This window comes from Apium graveolens, chromosome 7, assembly GCF_009905375.1.
Source record: "Apium graveolens cultivar Ventura chromosome 7, ASM990537v1, whole genome shotgun sequence".
NCBI classification, from domain to species: domain Eukaryota; kingdom Viridiplantae; phylum Streptophyta; class Magnoliopsida; order Apiales; family Apiaceae; genus Apium; species Apium graveolens.
The window spans coordinates 269121758-269138090 of record NC_133653.1 but is presented as its reverse complement, the minus strand read 5'-3'; the positions used below and the strand labels follow the sequence as shown (position 1 = coordinate 269138090).

Below are 16333 nucleotides of genomic sequence, written 5' to 3'. Positions count from 1 at the left end.
CATGCCATCTATCCAAGAAAATTTGGCAGACACAGGAAGCTCCTCAAATGTTCTCTACCTTTCTGTATTACGCGAAAAGAAAGTCACAACAGCCACATCATATGCAAACACATTGTGTGTGCAATCAGCAGCGCAGAATAAAAGCAGCAATTACAAGTAACTACCTGCTTTAAAAACTTCCTACACTTCTACACCTTCTGTGATAAATTCTATTACAGATGTGCAAAACAAAGACTGACTAAGCATGCATGCTGCTTGCTGCTAAAGGGTAATATTCCTATCATTTAATGACATTCTTAAACTTCTACCATTTCTTTGATTTTGATCGATGATTTTTGGTCAGGACCTGATATGCAAACCTTTTCCGCCCAAATTTCCACCAGACAGGTACAAACGCTCGTTTCCTTTTTATAATCTTTTTCCCTGAAATTTTACAAGTAAATAATTATACGCGCGTATGAAATCATTGTATGATGTGTTAAAATGCACACAAGTGAAAAAGTACACAGGTGAAAGAGCGAGACATTAGTAGATTTATTCTACCTACAAAATTGACTGACCATGTACTCATTTCAACATCCATGTCATGTTTCCAGGACATGAAAGTTCTACAGAGAAAAACAGGGAAGCGGGAATATAATTCTGTGATTCCTTGAAATATAGAAGTCGCCAAATAATAAAACTTCATTTCAACTGAGCATTCTATATCGATTTTGGAAGGATTGAAAGCTCTCTAATTGATCATAAAGTTGCTTACAGTCCCCTAACCAATAATTAATGATCAATTACAAACAAGGTACATATAAATGCAGGAATATCCTTATGAACAAAAAGTTCTTTAAGGACAATTTTTTTTTCTTCCATAGAATGCAGATATGAAATTGAAACAAAGCCAGAATAAATTCCACATCAACCCGTTGTATCATCTAAGGTCTCGCCCTGTATATCAGTGTGCATCTCATGTGCCACCTTTACGTATACTCTAAAATTCGTACAACAATTCCTACATCTTTGTTATTACTACAAGACAGCAATTTTCCCCCCTAAAACTGGAATAGATATCGGGTAAGTCTGATAAGACCGACGCTACTCTAGAAACAGAAGTAGAATCAGAAAACACTTGATTGAGAAGAAAAATATGTCATGACAATAAGAACTGCACTTACTTTTTTCCTGGAGATGAACACCCCATAATGAAAGCAGGTTTGAGAGGGCTGAATCTAGTTTAGGCCAAAAGTTCTTCTGAATTTTTAGAACTTCAACAACAGTTCGTAGTCCAGATTTGGTTGGTACAACATTGTCCACTTTGCATACACGTCTTGCACCAAGCAATACCTTATTCACAGAAAGCCATGCCAAAAGCTCCAAATGAGAAACAGAAGTAAAGTCTGAAGTGATGTACAACACAAGTCTCTCTTCCAACTCTAAAAGCTCTATCAATTATATCATACTGAAGCAGGAAGGTTACAAGGCAACTATCTTGCCAATATTTTGTCACAACATGACAGGCATAATCAATATACTTGAAAACTCACTTCCGCTTACTTGGTAAAAAGAGATGAAAACCGAGATTAATAAGATAAAGAGATGGTGAAACTTAAAGAAACACTCCGGAAAAAAATGGGGTGACGGTTCGCGAAATAAAATTGGGAAACCAGCACATTAATCTACTACTAAGTAATTAGAATTTTCTGTATACAATGTACTAATTAAAAAGGAAAAAAACACTAAAAGATCATACCCACCCAGGTAACTGCAGTCAATTTCTCACAAAAATGAGAGACCTACTATCTAAATTACTCTTCTTGGTAGTTTACCTTGATTACTTCTGTTGCAGAGGATGATATTGATCGCAAGTTATATCTGTGCAAATAGATGATAGAAAAAACATTTAAAAAAAACAATCTAACCAACAGCCATTAAAACAGTTGAAAACACCATGACAGAAATGACTCACCCGCCCTCAAGTATAACAAGTAGCTTCCCCCCAGCAAATGTGCTTAGCATTTCTGTCATCTGTGCATAGCCAGCAGGAGTCACCTAAAGAAACAGTACAATTATAAAGAGCGGTAACATTATAAAAAATCAACGTTACTACCAAATAGAAATCATAAAAATGTTTCTTCACAAGTTTGCAGATGTAAAACAGATATTCAACTTGAAACTATTTCTTCCCAGGTTTGCCTAATACTATTTCTTGGTAAGTTTGCTTGGCTTTACGATGATTTTTAAGGTTAAATTTATTATTGTTTTTCTCTTTACATCTATACTCTTAATTAATAAGCGAAACAAATATCGGTGCACAAAAGTACCAAAGTAACAAATTTTAGTACTCACCTAATACAGATTGACTTCTAATCACTCTAAACTTTGTTTTCTATTAGTTGGTGTTCATCCAAGCGTTTATTTACTTTTAATTTGAATTTTTTTTATCAATATTTAAGTAATATTAAATAAACTATATTGAAAAAGCTAATTATAAGATAATTATCAAATAATATTAATTCATATTAAATTATCTAAAGTAACATATATTTGGTTCATAAGATAATTATATCATTCGTTTCACAAAAACAAAATTAATATGTTAGATTTCTATAACACATAAAGCAATGCAAGACTAGATATATACCGGGATATTTCATATCTTATTCAATTCTTTTTAACTACATAATTATTCTTTGCAAGTACCTATTTAATATTTCATATTAATATGTTAATTTCAATCTGTGTTTCGCACTACAAATAGTAATTCGATATTTTTAATCTGATTCGCACGGGTTATCAACTATCTATCTATACTCTTTATTAATAAGTGAAACCATTTATTGGTACACAAAAGTACCAAAAGTACCAAAAGTACCAAATTTTGGTACTCACATAATACAAATTGACTTCTATGCTCTCTAAACTTTATTTTCTATTTGTTAGTGTTCATCCAAGCGTCTATTTACTATATTTTTTTATCAATAATTAAGTAATATTAAATAAACTATATTGAAAAAGTTAATTACAAGATAACTATCAAATAATATTAATTAATATTAAATTATCTAAATAACATATATTTGGTTCATAAGATAATTATACAATTCGTTTTAAAAAACAAAACTAATATGTTAGATTTCTATAACAAATAAAGCAATGCAAGACTAGATATATACCGGGAAATTTCATATCTGATTCGATCCCTTTTTAACTACATAATTATTCTTTACAAGTACCTATTTAATATTTCATATTAATATATTAATGTCGATCTGTGTTTCACACTATAAATAATAATTTAATATTTTTAATTTGATTCGCACGGGTTATCAACTATCTATACTAATAAGCAAAACCATGTTGTATTAGAACACAAAATACCAAATCTTGGTATTCACTAGAAAATTATATAACTATTTTTAAAATTTTATATAATTAAATCTCAACTAACATAATTTACTTCTACTCTCTCTCCGTAGACTTTGTTTTCACTTTAATTTTTATTTGTTGATTTACATCCATGCGTCGATTAAGTTTTAAATAATCGTATTAGATTTATATAACAAGTAAAATAAATAGGTGTCTAACTAGAACTATAACTATAACTGGATTTATAAGTCATATTAGTGAAAAAAAGAACTATACGACAAAATTTCATAATTACATTTGCTTCGATTTCTTTTAACTACATAATTTAACATTTATTTATTATATTTCAATATGTATTTTGCACGGAATATAAGGTTCAAATTTATGTAATTAATAACTTGATATTATTTTAATTTCGGGTCCGTGCTTTGCACGGGTTACCAACTAGCTTTACACTTCTTCAAGGTCATGCTTAATGTTACACTTACACATGATGCCTAGTCTACGAGTTCACTTGCCTTATGCTCAAGCTATGTGTGGAAACATACCAGCATATTTAGCTTCTTACATGCTTGCGTTATCCAAGATACTTATTCAACACTTTCTCTATTACAAGGGAAAGCCAAATCCTAGAAGTGTCTAAAGTAATCTAGCAGTATTCCCCATATTACAGTTGCCTACACTATATCTGTTGTCTTGACACAGTTCTAAATTATTGCATTTTAATCCACTTCAATTAATATTGGTCATGATGGTTACATGCCTTCCAGGTTATTCTTTTCTTCATGGATGTTAGATTTCCACCGTCAAGTAACCACTAAAGCACAAGAAACACGGTCACATGCAGTATTCTAAAAATCTCCGATTAATCCCCTGCAAGGTACCCGGCCTATTCGATTTTTTAAATCCGATTAATCCTTACAAGTTTTTATTTATCGGAGTATATATAATTATTTATTAAAATTAAATACTATATTCATTTAAATATGAATAGTTATATAGATTATGATATAATAAATATATATATATATATGTTAATAAATAACTAATATAATCATAATACTACAATTTAATATTAAAATTATAATACATCCGATTTTAACTCCGATTAATCCCCGATTTTTTATTAATCCTAAATCGGTACATCTACTGATCTTCTCCAAGTTTTAAGAATGACAACTGGTTTTAACTTTTGCAATCCATTTCATAAAGTTCGAATTCTTCTAATAGGATATAACATGAGTAATTCTTGATAGTATAGTATTAAACTTGAACTGTAGTCTCATTCAGTTTGTCTAGAGTTTCTGTAGCAGACAACAAGTGTTCCAGTTTAGGTAGTCCCAAAGTGCCGTGCTTCCACTGTAGAGCCTAATTTCTATAGTTTTAGCTTCTTTAAAAAGGGAAAGGTAATGTGCTTCTAATGCAAGGTCGCAAGCCATTATACAATGTGTTTAAACTTGTATAATACAGAGGTGTAACCAAAAACTTCATAAAATGCATCCTTTATTAGAAAAAAGAAGAGCTAATGGGCAAGAATGTTTACATCACAACAACCCAGAGGATCGCCCCGAGCGGCATCAAATCCAGCTGATATAATGGTGAAATCAGGGGCATACTCGGAAGCTGCAAAATTTGAGAATAAAACATATCTGATGAGGTGAACAACAAGTGATACAAATTTCTCAGTCATGGGCTCATAGCCATTAGTAACATAGATAGGAACTACAATGGAATTCTTACATTCTATATTATGTTCATCATCATGTACAATGTAACAAGTTACGAGTATAAAGGTATTACGATAAACATTGTATATAGAATATCCTTGAAACTATAATAATATCATTACAGTTTTAGGTTCTTAAGAAAGATCATTTCTGGGATATAAATTGATTAGAAACACGGGATGCACATATACTTGCCTATAGGAAGCACAACTTGCTGAAATGCAAAGATGTAGTCATTATCACCAACTCCTCCACGGCTCCAAGGAACATTCACGCAGTAACCTTCTGCACCATTTGTACCGACCTGGATAACGAAAATTTTATCTTCAATTATATATAAATTTTATCAACATCTATTTTGCAGTTTTAAAACACAACCTAGGCAGTTTCCAAGGCGCTAGGGGTCAGGAAAACGCCTTGATTAGGGAAAAATAGGCTCCTTCGCATGTTTTCTGCAAAGGAGGGGGATATTAGGCCTAGGCAAGAAAAAACAGGTCTAAGGCGGGCAAAATCAGAAAGCAGGTGCAGGCAAAGAAAAAACAGGAAACTGGGTCTAGACATGAAAAAAAATGGAGTAATCAGACAAATCAGCCACAAATAGGGGGAAATGGATCAAGACGGAAGTAGTGATAATTATTACTTTTGTCAAAGATAACAATTAAATGTATACGACTAATGTTCCCATCAGTCCTCAAGTACCCAATTAATTTCTAGAAGGTACTCCAACCAGCTAAACCAAGTAGTGGCTTTCAGAAATCGGGGGACCCATAATAATGGGACCTAATTTTACAAAGTGGTCAAAAGGATCAAATATGGGATATAAGTCAGAGTCTCAATGCAGAGTAAGTGTGATTTAATACAGGTTACCGGAACTCCGCTGAAAGTCTCAATATGGATACATGTGTGAATGTTGAAAAAATGAAGTGTCAAGTATTCATGTGTCAAGTATGCAGCATCAGTACTCAATGTGAAACAAACAGTTAGGGTCACATATGTTTCATATATAGTATTTTATATGTTTAGAAACCATAATGATACCATGTCGCATAATTGAGACTTTCTCAAACCCTTCAGTTGTCCATACAGAAACAAAAATCATAAAGCTAAATTGGCACCACAGTTACCATTACATTTACATTATTTACAAAAGAGAAAGCAAGTACCTCACTAGCAGCTCCGGTACCAGGGTAAAACTTCCCACCCTCATGTCTATGCAAGGATATGTACAAAACCTAAACAATAGATCAACAATTTAACATGATCAACAAGTAAAACAATAAAAGTACACTGTAACTACCCACAAAAAAAGTTAATTTAAAGAAATCAATCATAACTTAAGAATTTCTCGACAACAGATCTAGGAAAAAATTCGATTATAGAAAGTGGATATTTGAAAAACAATGTAAATAGAATGATTATTAAACTAATGAAATATGGGGTTCCAAAAGTATTCTTTTTTATCCAACTTATTCCTACTTAGAATTATAGGGAAATAAATAATTGATTAGACAAAAATAATAACAATTACACCCTTATCCACCTCTTAAGGTAATATATAGTTGCCTACTCATCTCAAATAGATAGATAGTCCATAACCTAATTACATCTTATACAAACTTATCTAACATTTATTCAATACCCATTAGAAATTACCACACGTACATGACATAAGAAAAAGGAGATTAAGGAATAGAAAAAAAGCCAAAATCCAAGTTCTTAAATTTAGCCCACATGTGGATCGAAATATGACTTTACAAGTAATACACATACATCGTATTCAAGGAAATATAATCAGGCATGGGAACTGTCAGTTTATTATTCTCATTAACAATGGTTAACGAGGAGATAAAATATATAGAAAGGAACTCAACAATCAGCAAGTTTTTAGAGGATGGAGAGTTTAATTAAATGAAAATAATGACTATCTGAATATACAAGGTAACTTTAAAATGTGAAATCTGGCTCATGTGTGACATGTTGTCCTTTCTTCTTAATAGAATTTTAAATATATCTGGAATGTAAATCGTTGTCACGCTCCCGTATGAAACTCTGTTCTGCTAGTATTAGTCTAAATATAAGTAGGATACGTTTTAACTATAACCTGTATCTACATCTGTTTTTAGTGGAACTTAACTCATTTACTAAAACACTTTCTCACATTAAGCTATGCTTATTTTAAGATATAAAAATGTAACTCACCGATTTGTTGTTCTCAAATATTTCCTGTGTTCCATTTCCGTGATGAACATCCTGACAGAGAGGGGGACAAAAATTATTGCTCGGAACAAAGTATACGCACTTCAGGCAAAAAACGAACACCTGAAATCTTTCTCCTCTACAGTGATGGAACAACTAAAGCAAAGTGGTTTTATACAAAGAATTCCTTTTAATTACCCAATCTACAATTAAAACTCTCTTTGCTCCAGCCATTTGAGCTGCTAAAGCAGCAACTGCAGCATTGTTGTGCAGGCAAAATCCCATAGCATGACTTACACCAGCATGGTGACCAGGAGGACGAACCTAACACACATGCAGCAAGTTAAGCAAACAATTAAGGCGTCATTCATTTTTTCTCACCTTAACAATCAAATTAAAGCAAGAACCAATAAATTACAAGAGAGCCAAGGTGTTTAAAAATTAAAACTAGGTTGTACTTACCAAAGCAAATCCATTGTTGACACGACCAGATACAATTGTTGAAGCTAGATCAGCGCATAAGCCTGCTGCCAGCCGAGCAGCGAGTGCTGAATGTTCATTCGCATATGTGTCTGACGTAAAATAGCTGCCAGTTCAAGAAATAAGTTAGCAACATGAATAGTATATCGTCAAATGGATTATAACAAGATCTAACACTCATTTTTACTAATCTTGAGCATTCAAGAGTGTGATGACAAGATATTCATGCAAGGACATTTACACAGGAAAATGCAATTAAAACAAGAATATTAGTGATGCCATATATGGAACTGAAAATAATATAAACAATAATCAATTATTAAAAGCCTTAAAGTATATACCTAGCAACAATTTGGCTGGAATATTCTACAGCTTCAATATTCTCCAAAGAGTGAACCTATGAATAGCATGAAAGGGAAAACCCTATAAGATCATTACCTTTAGGACGAGGGGAATGCTACTTTATACTTCCACACTCAATATATGGTAAAAGGTATAACAGGATTGTACTTTTTAGAATGAGCCAGGTATAAGATTCTGGCATTCCACGTATGATTAATTTCCCAATCAAGAAAAAAGTATGTGCCTTTGTGGGCCTTTAAAGCGAGGGTGGGCATACCTTTTTGAGTTCTTCCCTCGTGATTTCTCTTGCAGGTATTTTAAAGCATTTTCCAGGGAATATACCTGCAACAAGAAGCCCTTTTTCAATTTCTTCTTAATTTTGCATAATACTTCTTTTTTAACAGTTAAAAACATTATTTCTTTAGAATATTTAAGGAGATTACAATTTTTTTACCTGGAACATTTTAGAAAGCTTTAAATATCAGTAACGAGCATGTAATTTTGCAAACCTAGAAATCTAAGGGATTTTTAGCTTCTGCCTATATAGAGCTTTTACACCCACAGCCCGATAAACAAAGCTTTATCAGAATGAAATACAAACCAAAGCTTTGAATATTGCATGCATAAGACTATATAGGCACATACAACATACCTGCAGTTGCAAGGCTAGCAGCAATGGCTCGTAGTCGATCTGGTCTTTCTGGATGTGGATGCGGTTTAATTACAACCTAATCCGGTAAAAGGGGAGGAAAACCAAATCCAAGAGATATGATTTAGTGATCAGTCAATAAATACTGATTAGAAAGACAAAATACATGTAATTTATTCCAGAAAAACAGAAGCTATTGGATATTAATAAAATGGTGAAGTAAAACACTAACTGATTTACATAGGAATAGTCATAGGCAAAAGGAAGAAAACATAAAATACATTATGCACAAGTAATTAGATGCACACATAAGTAATATTGATGATACAAGAATAGTAGTATTCATGTTTGCAAAATATAATAATGAAAAGAAAAAACAATTTTGTTACCAACAATAAAAATAAAAGCTTTCCAGAAGATATGTCTAAATATACAAAGAGCTGAAGAAACATACTTCAGAGTGAAGCAACATTCTTTCATCAAATCCTACTGCTGTGATACTGTCCGATGATAAATCTTGCAAGAATTGATCTACAAAAAGGAGAAAGTATCCCGATAAATAAGCTGCAAACAATTTTTTTCATTAAATGATAGATAGCAAGTGCTTTTATTAAACTGGCACATGTGCTGAATGATTTGTATTGCAAGCAGATCAACACTTATATAGGAAAATTTCAAAAAGAACATTGTCATTGTGACAAAGCTAACTTAAACAAACCACTAAAAAGAATATCGTTTTGCATCAGGTAATTCACCAATTTAAGTTGGTCCTACAGAACAGGCAGGAATGTTAAAATCCTTACCTTGTCCGCTGTTTGACCAAATATTTACCAACTAGCAGGTGGCTCTAATATTTCCCACCTGGTATTCTATCAAGTAACCATAATATTCCTAGGGATATTCCCTTTCTTCCTGCATCAGGTAATTCCTTTATTCATCTGCTATGTGACCAATGATCTACCAATACCCCTATACTTCTGAATCTTCTTCATGAGCCTAATTGAACCATAAGTTTGTTTTTTCCACTACATGATGTAAGATATTTCCAAAGGATTCTCTCCTAAATATCGAGTACATCTAAAACTAGTATGGAGATATATATTTAACCATATATAGCTACCAGTAAGCGGGGTATTATTTCAAATTAATAATACAGTTTACCAATAAGTTTCTTCCCTCAACAAATTAGCATATTCTTTCTAGGATTGTACTAGCACGACAAACTTTATGACATCTATTTTATTACTTCATTGCTACATGTACAAATGGGGATGAGAAAGTTTCCAAGTAACTCCCTTGAGATATATTTATAAAAAAACAGTTCAAGAAACATAGTCATAAACTTTATGCTAGATATTTCAGTCAAAACAATGCTTTGGTTGTACATTAATAATTCTAAATTCTAAGCAATTAATGATATTGAAAAAATATGTTACAACTTTCAATAATCTTTACAGGTTTTACTTAAATATCATATAGTGGTCGTACGCTGCGTCATTGCGGACATAATTTCAGGTGTATAATACTAGAGTGTTTCTTATTGCCAGATATCTATATATAGGTTCTCAGCATCAGATGGTATGGGATACATGTAACATATCTTACAACCCTAATACAAGAGCATTTCAATAAAACATATTTGGTGTCCCACTGTCTACAATAGGTCCCTTGTATGTCAGAAATGGAACTGTTTTGGATCACATTTAATGTGTTTTATCATACAACACTTATAATCTTAACATACAATGCTTTATAATAATTAGTAGACATAATATTGGAGTGCTTTGAATACATCCCGCCTTTTTTTATACAGCTTGAGAACAATTTGTACTGTCTGCATACGTCGTCTGCATACGTCGTCTACATATAGTCATAAGATTTAGATAAAAGTTTTCTCAATTCATTCTAAAGAATTCCATTATCATTAGCAACTGCACCAATTTGCAATGCATTTGTTTTTATCATCCCCGCCATTCTCCATTTACTCAGGTATAGATGCCGTGAATCATAAGAAACACATGCCAAACCAGTATCTAAAAGTGAAACTCAATTAAAAAATTATTTTTTTCTCTGCTTAGAAGAGTGTTCCAAAAAATACGGAGCAGAAAGGAAAGAGCTTTCCATTTGAAATTATATGCATGATTTTACAAACAATTCCAAAAGCAGCAAGTGGTCAATGGTCATTACAATTTTCTGGACTATATGTACATTTTCTTTTCTAAATTTAACACTAGCATCAAGCATCTATTACCTGATAAAAATGTCCGCATCTAGTGAAATCTACCATGTATGAAAGATTTGACATTAGTGGTTATCATTTACCAAATGAGTTGTGGATATCCCCCACAACATTGCAAGCATCTTACAACCATAAGAACAACAGATATTTAAATTAGACAAATTAAAAATTGTTGTGACTGTGACAGGTCGACACATCAACACACCAAAACAGTAAACGAAACATTTGGAAAAGCTTGTTAAAGATAATGTGATCCCTAAAAACACACAGATATATGTATTACATATAGCCAGTATGTGTGTGTCTGCGCGCGTGGGCACGAGTGTGATTTACTTACAAGTTTTTCCCAATCAAGCAATGACCATAATGGAAATTTTAATATGAAACCCACAAGAGCTTAAACACATGCAACAATTATCAACCTAGACATAAATGCTAAAAGGAATGACATATGACACATAGCAAGCCAATAAACTGTGTGCAACCACCTTTCAATATCCCTTCTATTGGTACTTCGCTCCCAAGTCCTTTGAAAAAAGGGGATGCGAAACATCCATGCATAAGGATTTCAGATTCTCTATGTTCCCCACAGATCTGCATAAATTATTGCATCAGATAATTATAAAAAATTACATGTACAACAAGAACAAAACCGGCTCATATCAGGATGTGGAGTACCCAGACTCCGGAGCATGTGAAACTACTAAAAAATCACAATCAACAGTAGAATAGATAAAACAAATGCTAAATGGACATACACCACAATGCACAACATCCTCGAAGTTAACCATGGTACAGTTAACACAAAACCACTTCACTGCTGCTGTTGGCACTGGCAAGGGATCCCAATCACTGTCATCATCTTCATCAGAAACTTCACAATTGTACAAATCTTGTAAAGTCATATCTTCATGCTGACTTGACTTTTTCTGCAATGCAATCACACGGTGAAGGTTATTATTAATTTTTATTAAGTAATTTTTTTTGTGATTTCTTTTCGAAAATAACCTCTTGTTGTGAAGTGATATCATGATCCCTTGTAGTGTCACTCACACATGTTTCTGATAGTTTCCCGGTGTTTTCAACATCTATAAAGGAAGTGGTTCCAGAAGATCCTACGTTTCCAGTAGGTTTTTGTACAGGGTCCCAATCACTGTCATCATCTTCGTCGCTGAAGGTAACTTCATCATTGTACAGGTCTTTTAAAGTCATATCTTGACCATTCCCATCTTTTTTCTGCAATGCAACATGGTCATAACTATATATAACATCTGTAACACTAAAATAAAAAAAGAAGATCTTGAACACTACTTACAGGTAAAACTTTGTTTTGTACATTGACATTTAGGTCCCCTTCCGTACCTCTAGCAGAAATATCTGCTAGTTTCCCAGAAATTTCAGAATTGAGACATGAACTGGCTCCAAGAGGACCTTTGTTTTCCTGCCTTCTAGATCCTTGACGTAAAACTTGGTCTTTCCGTTCTTCAAGACTGTTTTCAGCCTCAACATTTTTAAGACGGCTCAGTTGCACAGATTCTGGAACCATGTTGCTCGCGGGTACAAGATGATAATTTTCTGACAGAATCATTCCTTTATAAACAAAACGACAAACATATGACCGCCATATTCAACAGAAATAGAAATACAGAGAGAAAGAAACATATAGAAGAAAAAGAACGAAACAAAAAGGGTGACTACAAATGGTAAACAAATGAAAAAAAAATCCTGTGGATTACTGGTTATTTTCACCTTAAGCAACAAATTCAATAGAAAATAGGTGCTTCATTAGGCTATCCAGAAGTAGTTTTAGAGCACATTGCATGTGATAAAATTTTATAAATTTCCCCAAATATATTTTAACTACTTAACTACACAGGGTCAAATACAATAAAAGTTAAAAGATTAACATAGAAACAAGCCTGCTTCCATTTGTAATAAACAGCCATAAGCAAATTTTCTGCATAAACTTTCCATATCTTCTCATCTCTTGTTTTTTTTTGGTAATATAAAAAACATTAGAACAGCTTAACCAACTGTAGGACCAACAGGGCCATTGTTAAGTTCTAGGGTGTTTATACCAATCTTATATATATATATATATATATATATATATATATACACACACTAATATAAATACTACTCTCAGGTTTCCAAAAATAAAACTTTAATACATATATATACATAAAGTTAAAACTGGGAGCTGGGAGCTGAATCTCAAGCTAAAGTTCAAGTCTCGGGGATACCTAAATACATACGTAAAATGCTACCCACAGTTAAAAATATATTTACCATTCAAAATCTTTACTTTATGAGATTGAGCAATGCAAGTCGAAACTCAAGCCAAAGTTCAAATCATACAGCTTTGAAGCATCTCCAATAGATGTTTAGTACATACACATACATACATACATACATACATACATACATACATACATGTTACTCACACTCCAAAAAAAAATTTTTTTTAAAGAAACTGGGAAATGCCAGTTAAATTTCAAGCTAAAGTTGAAATCTATAAGCTTTAAACCAACCCCAATCAATCTTTTAAACATATACACACACGTGTACATATAACAAATGCTAGTCACACTTTTAAGCATTATTTTTTCGAGAAAAACGGTCTTTGAATATCAAGATAAAGTTGATAGCTTTAGGCTTCACAGAAACTATAAACAATCTTTTTAACATATACACACACATATATACACACATATATACATATGAAAAATGCTACTCAAGACTTTTAAACATAATTTTTTTCGAGAAAAACCGGCTTTGAATTTCAAGATAAAGTTGAAATCTTTAGGCATCACAGCAACTCCAATCAATGTTCAATACATACACACATATATACATACACATATACATACATAAAATGTTACTCACACTAGAAAAGTTTCAATTTTTTTCAAGAATCTTGGCAATGCAAGTTAGTATCAAGCTAAAGATGAAATCGTTAAGCTTTAAAGCAAGTAAAATCAATCTTTTCACATAGAAATCCAATCTTTAAATTTGAATTAAACTAAAATTCAAGAAAAGATATAGTAGAACATGTAAAAACATATATACATACATACACAATTGAAATATCTGTGTGTGTAATAGTGAGAAGAGAGTTTGAAATTACCAGGTTAGGGCACAGCTAGGAAGATTCAGCTAAATGGGTCTCTATGTATTTGGGGAAATATATGTATGTTGTTAAGAATTGGGGCCCGGTTGACCCGACCCGAAATAAAATAAATTAATTAAATAATTTCAGCCCATTGGTTTCTTGGAAATAAAAAACAATTTTCCAGGCTTGGCCCATAGAATTACTTTCTTTATTTCTGGAATTATTTAATCAACTAGTAATTAACAACAAAATAGCCCTGACATATAATTGTAATTAAAAAATGAAATTATAAGAAATCTAAGAACGGGGAAATTTAAAACTGATTAGATACAAATCTTGAAATTTAAAGGCCCAATATATATAAACAATATTCTAACCGATATGGCAATAGAACAGTTTCTTATGTAAATGAAACGTACCATTTACGAATGAGACAGTTTCGATTAACTGCAGAATGTAAAATTGTTATCTAAATGCAGTAACATGAAAAATGAACAATGTAAAAACAATAGGAGTTTTCACTTGTTTCGACCCTTAATCCTAGTCATTATATATTATATCAACTTCAATAAAAAAATTTATAATTTTTTCCTTGATTACAAAAAATAGCCTTGAAAGAAACGTTTCCCTGACACACTTGCTACCTAGCACACCTGCTATATCCTAGCCCACTAGCTACCTTGGCTACTCTTCTGAAATCAAACCTTTGCCACAACCCGGCACAAGTTGATATGGAAAACATGATACAAAGAATAAATATCAGAATTACAACTCAAACTATTATCTTGTTCGACTGGATATATATTGAAAGAATGGAGAACAAGACTTTGTATATCAGATAAAGAATAAGCGTGTAAGCATTAGTGTTTAATCTTAATATAAAAGTTGTATTTATAAGAAAAATCTAACATAGATGATTTTCAAACAAGAGATAAGATAGATATAATTTAAACGGGTTTGTTTAAAAATATTTGAATAAGTCTTGAAAGATAATCTTTTAGTTTGTTTTGAAAGAGATAAACTTAGTAAAAGATAAGTGTTTGAATAGTTCAAACTAAATTTATCAGATAGGATTTGTTGTAGAAAGAGGTATTCAGTCAAAAATAGATATATATTAAACCCTAACAAACCTATTCTGAAATATACTATCTCTGGAATATGTGTGAAATTGCAATGATTCGATCTCGGGTAAGATTGCTGCTAGAATTCTTTTGTTGGAAGACAATCATCATAAACCTGATAGATTAACATTCTCCCCTTTTTCTGATGATGACAAAGAGAACATAAAAGATACCCCTATCAAAAACACTTTAAGACCTGTAAAAGAGAGCTGGTAGCAATAGAATATATATTGTAGTTTATGATATAAGTGCAACAGTTATATGAATGAGATAAGATGCACGAATGAGATAATGATATGAATGAATGAGACACTAAGTATAAACATGAATGACACAATCTCAAATGATTCCCATAAACCAGTGTGTCTAGTTGTAAACATTCAAACACATCATCCAAAAACATAAACCAAGTTCAAAATCATCAACCAAATTTAAAAATTGTCTCATAAATACCATTAATAACTCTCCCCCTTCATCACATAAAAGGGGTCTTCAGTCAGAATCGGATAAATTAACTGGGGCTTTGCCTTTGTCTTTGTCTTGAGGAAACACTGGAGGTTTGCCGTACTCAGAAAACAGTTTATCGAAACCATCCTTATATGGAGTTGTGCCATCTCGTTCCTTCATCCACTCAAAGATCTTCGATTTGTATTCTTCGCGGGTCATCCCGAACACCGACGGAGGAGGTATAGCAGGAAGAAGAAGAGGTGTTGTAATTTCTTCAAGAGTGCAGTCTCCAATCCGGTCTTTCTTTCTTTGTCAATACATCTTGGATTTGTCCTGCATAGCGGACAGTTACTGCGACAACAACTTAATTTCCGAACCCAGTCGAAAGAAAGACTTAACAAAAGCTTTTTCTCAGGCTTTGGCAGAGGCACACATGCCCTTCTGCAAAGTACCAAACTCAAAGTCCACTGTCTTTGTCATCCGTTTATCATGAGTATACAATATGTTTAGCTCAGAGTTAATGACATCAAGGGATTGACAAACATGTTTATTAAACAGGTCATATGAGGCTCTCATCATACTAACCTGGGAAGTCAGGGAACCTAGAGACTCAACAGATGCAAAATGTTGGTTTAAAGAAGCTAAAGCAGCAGAGTTCTCATT

General features: G+C 32.5%; 1 protein-coding gene across 3 annotated transcripts; it reads right to left on the bottom strand.

Annotated features, from left to right (window-relative positions):
- Nucleotides 1-40: 40 nt before the first annotated feature.
- On the bottom strand, nt 41-14247 carry LOC141670722 (histone deacetylase 15). Of its 3 annotated transcripts, none has more exons than XM_074476707.1 (19): nt 14118-14247; nt 12306-12580; nt 12044-12226; nt 11749-11919; nt 11479-11584; nt 9206-9282; nt 8755-8830; nt 8380-8444; nt 8102-8157; nt 7743-7866; nt 7479-7604; nt 7284-7334; nt 6248-6316; nt 5280-5388; nt 4901-4980; nt 1958-2040; nt 1818-1863; nt 1167-1335; nt 41-423 (listed from the first exon to the last, which is right to left on the bottom strand). In XM_074476707.1, the coding sequence occupies exons 2-19, from the start codon at nt 12576-12578 to the stop codon at nt 305-307; spliced, it is 1983 nt and encodes a 660-aa protein (XP_074332808.1). In that variant the 5' UTR covers nt 12579-12580; nt 14118-14247; the 3' UTR covers nt 41-304. The 3 variants fall into 3 exon arrangements, with proteins under 3 accessions (XP_074332808.1, XP_074332806.1, XP_074332807.1); XM_074476705.1 differs by having other exon boundaries at nt 11999-12226; nt 14118-14246; XM_074476706.1 differs by lacking the exon at nt 14118-14247 and adding an exon at nt 13280-13299 and having other exon boundaries at nt 11999-12226.
- Between the last annotated feature and the right edge of the window lie 2086 nt (nt 14248-16333).

What these genes read in the sequence shown, in the direction of transcription:
- LOC141670722 (XM_074476705.1), bottom strand. Translation starts at nt 12,578, where the DNA reads ATGATTCTGTCAGAAAATTATCATCTTGTACCCGCGAGCAACATGGTT. An exon ending in AGGATGTTGTGCATTGTGGT is followed by an intron (nt 11,585 to 11,748) that starts GTATGTCCATTT and finishes TAATTTATGCAG; the next exon opens with ATCTGTGGGGAACATAGAGA. An exon ending in GTACCGGAGCTGCTAGTGAG is followed by an intron (nt 5,389 to 6,247) that starts GTACTTGCTTTC and finishes TTCGTTATCCAG; the next exon opens with GTCGGTACAAATGGTGCAGA.